Below are 5,951 nucleotides of genomic sequence, written 5' to 3'. Positions count from 1 at the left end.
TGACTGCATTTATCTACTACAGTACACGGATCCATTCAGAATAACTAAACACAGCAACATACACATGACAAATCAAAACATTATCGTGAATGTGTGTGGAAACAACGTGAATGTACGGAAATGTCTGTGCCTGTGCATAAATACAATGCACGATCAGTGCGTCAAGAGCTCATACACGCATTATTATAAAGGACTCACGCGTGCTTACTGTACTGTACGACTCCTGTACGCCACCGCAATCGTCTCGTCTTTACCTTGATTGCAGTCTTCATCCATCAAAACTTTACTAGCGAAACTGGTTATCCAGTCGATTAGTTTTCCTGCCTGTGCAATCTCCATTACCTCTGTGATAATTTAATTTAACTGTTCTCTTGTAATTTTTTAAAATAATGCATATCTTATAATGATGTATAATATAATAATAATACATCTTATCTTGTCAGTTTTTCCCACCCTGAAAAAGGCATCTAGAGGGCCGTCAAACTCTGTGATAATTTAATTGAACTTTCATCTGGTCATTTTCTAAATAATATTTTAGAATGTTACAATGATATATAATACAACAATTTATTTCATTTATATAAATAAAAAATGTAATTGAATTAAATTTAACATCTTGCCATATTTCTTACCCCGAGGAAGGCATCCAAAGTCATTCTCCATAAACTTTGTGATAATTCAACTTAACTTTCACCTTGTTCTTTTTAAAATAATATATAATAATACAATAATGTATAATAATTTATTTCATTTATATAAATAGACAATTTAATAGAACTTAACATCATGTATTTTGTTCTTACCCTGAGAAAGGCATCCAGGGGGCCATTCTCCATAAATTCTGTGATAATCCGTTCAGGAGGGGTGCAAGTGATCACACCTTCCAGTTTCAGTACATTGGGGTGGTCAAACTGGCCAAGTACTCCGGCTTCACTGAGAAACACATTCTTCTCACGGTCTGTCACTCCCCAACGCAAAGTCTTAACCGCAACCAGCACCTCTCTACGACCTAATGGCCTGTACCGGCCACGGGACACCTCCCCAAACTGAGCTAGAAAGAGAAATCGAGTCATTAGAGTGTTTTTTTTTTCAAACTAAGGTTAAGCTAATGTTTTTCTGCCTCTGAAAAAGTGACAAACGTTCAACACATGTACTAACCAGCACCAGTGACCTCTTCGATCTTCAGGTGAGCAGGGTCGATTTCTCGGGCAAATTCTTTGACTGCCTCACTGGGGTCTTCATAAGTGGAGGGGTCCACGTAATATTTCACCCCACCTGAATGGATAACAACATCCACACAGACCACCTAATGGCTGGTTCTGTCACAGACAAGCTGCCAGGCAGCTCAAGTTTTCAGGCAGAATAAAGTAATACCACAAATATATACACCACAGACAGGACTAAAAACATAAAAACTACTGACACAGCACATTTATCATCCTTTGTCAAAATAGCAAAATTCTCACAAAGCCCTCTTAATTGTGGTGTAGACATAGTACTTTACTGAATCATAGTTATTACGTAATAGCAATAATTACAAAGTAGTCTGAATACAGCCCACTTTAGAAGATGAAAATATAATGTAGTGACTGTTGGAGAAATGTACACAAATATGCACTGCTGCAGTTCACATATAAAGCTCTCACCTCTGTTGCTGATGTATCTCTGAAGTCTGTCGCTATAAGGGCTTTCTCTCCTTTTACTAGTGGAAAAACGGCCGAAGAACAAAGACACAATAACAGTGATATTCTTTTATATGCAATAAACAGGCCTCTTTTTGTTATCTACATATATTACATAATAGTTGAGATTAAGAGTTTGATGTACATACCTTCGAAACACAAACACAATGATGATCGCAATCACAACCAATAGAAATGCTGCTCCGCCCATTACCGATCCAATCATAAGAGGCAGGCGATTTTGAATCTGCTTTGACTGTTCCTCTACAAAGAGAAAATAAATGGGCAATACCAAATTAAATTATACAAAAATAATAACTGAAAATAAAAATATTATATTCCCAAACACAACTGTTCAAAAGTTTGGGATCGGTATTATTAACTTGATGGCAAAGCTGAATTTTCAGCATCATTACTCCAGTCTTCAGTGTCACATGATCCTTCATTAATGTTTCTAATATGCTGATTTGGTGCTCAAAAAACATTTCTTATTATTATCAATGTTGAAAATATTTGTGCTGCTTAATATATTTGTGTAAACTGCATTTTTTTGTAGGATTCTTTGATGAATAGAAAGTTCAAAAGAACAACTTTAAGTTATACATTATTTGTAACAATATAAGTCTTTACTGTCACTTTTGACCAATTCAGTGCATCCTTGCTGAATATAAGTAATTGCTTATATATATAAAAAAAACCTTTACTGACCACATTTGAACAGTATTGTCAAAATATAAACATTTTATAAAAATCTTAAATTACACAACAGGATGGTGTGTAATTTGTTAATTTTGTTATGGGGATACTTTAAGCAAATAATTTGTCATAGGAGTTTATCTGACAGTTGGAAATCTCTGAATTAGCGTATATTTATATCCTTTGCTTACTGAACAAGTAGCATTTGGTACTGAAGCATTAGTAAAGAGAAATTGCATCTCTTATTATACCTAAAACTGAAAAGAAACAATGAACTGTGAAGAGCATAATCAGTAATTATCCTGCAAGGTGCAATTTTTCTGATGTAAAGCTTGAAGTGACCATTGTTCCTGAGACTACACTGCGACAGGGGCGTCAATTTTGTCCAACAGTTGGGGGTGGGACAATAAACATAAAATTTCTCAAATTCTCAAGAACAATTTTTGAAGGGGACACAAATAATACAGCTAAAAGTGTACTTGTAAGGATATGTATACACAGAGGAAAGCCTTACTACTATTAGTGCAGCAGGGAGACCGTGCCAAATTAGACAAAGTCAAGCTGTTGTGGTCGTGCCGCGACAGCGCTCGTGTCCTTTGTAGACATGACTATCCGTCACAGTGTTGCCAAGTCCGTGGTTTTCCCTTGGAATTGGGCTACTTTATCACTGTTGCCGGCGGGTTGAAGCGACCCAATAACGTGATATTTAGCCCCTGGAATGCAAATTTTACCAGGCGACCCCCTCGAAACGTGGTTAGTTTGGGCTAGTTTTGAGTAGTAATTGCGCGGGTTTTGTTGTGAAAACCTGGCAACCCTTTCCATCAAGCAGAACGTTATTATTGCTAACATAGCGGACTCATCGGAAAATACATTGGCATCATGAATTAAAGAGAAAATAATCACTTAATTTGATGTTTAAGTGAATAAAATAGCCTTGACAGCCTTACTTACTGGAGTTCCACAACTATTGACTTTGTTCTCTCTCACCGGACTTGTGTGTGTGTAGGTGATGTAAAAGAGGAAAGTAGGCATTTGGACCAAAGCACTGAGGCAACGGAGGGGGAAACTCAAAATGTTTCTAAACTTAAAATGCATTTTTGCCCCGTTTGCGTTGTTTTAGTGCTTACACAATTATTTAAAGTATAAAACATTGTTATTTACAATACACAGCGTGGTTTTTAATCATATTTTTAAGGGGGACAACCCTCAGATGGGGGGGTCCTGTCCCCCCTTTCCCCCCCCTGGGATTTCCGCCTATGCACTGCGAATGGAATAGCCTGTGAATATGCTTGCATATGTTGGCTAGAATGATTAATTATGTGTGACATTTTATGTTGTGTTCTTGGCCTACCCATTGCTAGAGTGCTGAAGTAAATAGTGTGGCTGTAGGGTCCGTAGCCTCTCTCATTTCGGGCACGGATCTGGAAGGCGTAGATGGAGCCTGGAATCAGCCCTCCAACTGTCACTGTGTTGGTTTCACTGAACACGCTCATAGCACTGTCCTCATCAGACCCCTGCCAGAGAGACAAAGGACCATCTCTGTGACAACAAGACAATGATTACACAACGTTTGATATTGATGTAAAGGGACAGTTCACCTAAAAAGGAAAATTATGTCATCATTTACTCACTCTCATGTTGTTTCCAGTGCTATTTCAGTATTATTTATATACTATTAGCATTTTTTTTCATTTTAATTTTAGATTATGTTTTAGTAATTTTGTATAATTTTATTTAGAAAATTACATCATTATTTACTCTCATGCCATTTCCAGTGTTATTATTTATACACTATTATAGTACTTGTTTTCATGTTAATTTTAGTTTACATTTTAGTCATTTTATTAAGTGGTTTTGTCATTTTTTTTATTATTATTTTTCTATTTAGCTATTTTTCTATTCTATTCTATTTAATGTTAGTTTTAGTAATTTTAGTACTTATTAAACTTGTTTTAGTAAGCTGCCAAGGCAACTTAAAAAAAGTTTAAGTTCTTCATCTAATAATTATATTTTATTTCAGCTTAATTTCAATAAAAATATTTTAATACTATTTTAATAGTTTAATTAATAGTCTTAGCATTGGTCATTTCAAACCCGTATAACAAAATGAATTTACCGTTTACACTTTTCATGCAATTCTAAATGGATAGCTCATCTAAATATGAAAATGATGTCATCATTTACTCACCCTCATATCAGTTATGGTGTTAGAGTATATAGTATTATAGCATTTATTGATATTTTAAATTAGCTTTTATTTTTTACATTTTCAGTTTTCATTTGAATTTTAGTTTACATTTTGGTAATTTTGTTATGTGCTTTTGTCATTTATTTATGTGTCTGTTTAGCTTTAGTTCAGTTTATTTCAGTTTTAGTAATTGTAGTACTTTAACTTAAATGTAAGTGAAGTTTAAGCGTTTTAAGTGCACGTTTTTCATCTAATAATTATATTTTATTTATTTCAACTTCATTGCAATTACAAAAAAATATGTTTAATAGTTTTAGCTTTAGTTAAAAATAACAACACTGGTAGTTTCACACCCATATAACACAAAATATTTTTTAGGAATGTACTGATCACACTTTTCCATGAAATTATGCTCAGTTTTTTGGGTGATCGATTCCTTTAAAACTGGGTTGTCAAACTCAGTTCCCGGAGAGAGTTTAGCTCCAACTCTAATTAAACACTAGAACCAGCTAATCAAGGTCTTCAGTACTACTTGAAACCTAAGTGTTGGAGCAGGACTGTGGCCCTCCAGGAGCTGTGTTTGACACCCCCCACTTTAATATTTAGCATAAATAACAGTAATGACCTTGTCGTAGTATCGGAGCTGGTATTCCAGGATGTCACCGTTGGGCCGGTCAGGCTGAGGCCAGGACAGCGTGATGGATTCGTGAACTCTGTTCAACTGATGCAGCATGGGCACCTCAGAAGGCACTGAGACACAAACATGTAATTATAAGAGTGACCACACGGGGGCTCATCACTTCATAATAAGCAGCTACTTTTCTACTGCTCTGAATAGATATTCAACACCATTACAAATGCTTTTATTTTTATAAATGTTACGAGCGACACACGTGGATTCTCATGTAGGCCCAAATAAGCCATTTGCATAATGCTTTGGAGCATGTTTGACGGTTAGTTAGACATTGCTGAAACCTCATCCGTGTTAATGAGGTCATGAGTTAATCATTCTCCACTCCCGCCCTTTTGTGAGCCCACTGACCCCCTTTGTCTCAACTGATGTCTCTGTCTGTTAATCAGTCATGTGGAAGCACACGGATAGGTGACTCCATCCCATTCAATCAGCAGCACCCAAAGCTTAAAGAGGTCATATGATGCTATTTCAATTTTTCCTTTCTCTTTGGAGTGTTACAAGCTCTTGGTGCATAAAGAAGATCTGTAAAGTTGCAAATACTAAAGTCTCAAATCCAAAGAGATATTCTTTATAAAAGTTAAGAGTCAACCACGCCCTCCTAAAACGGCTCGTTCTAACACACCCCCACATGTCTACGTCACGATGTGGGAAGATTTGCATAACGCCGCCCAAATGTTCATGCAAAGAAAAA

The 5,951-nt window shown here is 36.0% G+C and overlaps 1 protein-coding gene across 1 annotated transcript in view; it reads right to left on the bottom strand.

Moving 5' to 3' along the window:
- The window catches only part of LOC107672963 (ephrin type-B receptor 5-like), a 58,199-nt gene that overhangs the window by 4,556 nt on the left and 47,692 nt on the right, over positions 1–5,951 (bottom strand). The window contains exons 9-14 of the mRNA XM_016466347.1: positions 5,192–5,316; positions 3,730–3,892; positions 1,832–1,946; positions 1,647–1,702; positions 1,159–1,275; positions 804–1,051 (exon numbers count right to left, since the gene is read on the bottom strand). Coding sequence (XP_016321833.1) covers positions 804–1,051; positions 1,159–1,275; positions 1,647–1,702; positions 1,832–1,946; positions 3,730–3,892; positions 5,192–5,316 — 824 coding nt within the window. The remainder of the gene's footprint in view (positions 1–803; positions 1,052–1,158; positions 1,276–1,646; positions 1,703–1,831; positions 1,947–3,729; positions 3,893–5,191; positions 5,317–5,951) is intronic.

The sequence above is a fragment of the Sinocyclocheilus anshuiensis genome, unplaced genomic scaffold (assembly GCF_001515605.1).
Source record: "Sinocyclocheilus anshuiensis isolate Anshui unplaced genomic scaffold, SAMN03320099.WGS_v1.1 scaffold248, whole genome shotgun sequence".
NCBI lineage: Eukaryota > Metazoa > Chordata > Actinopteri > Cypriniformes > Cyprinidae > Sinocyclocheilus > Sinocyclocheilus anshuiensis.
The sequence above is the reverse complement of the archived record's forward strand: the minus strand, read 5'-3'. Positions and strand labels throughout refer to the sequence as shown.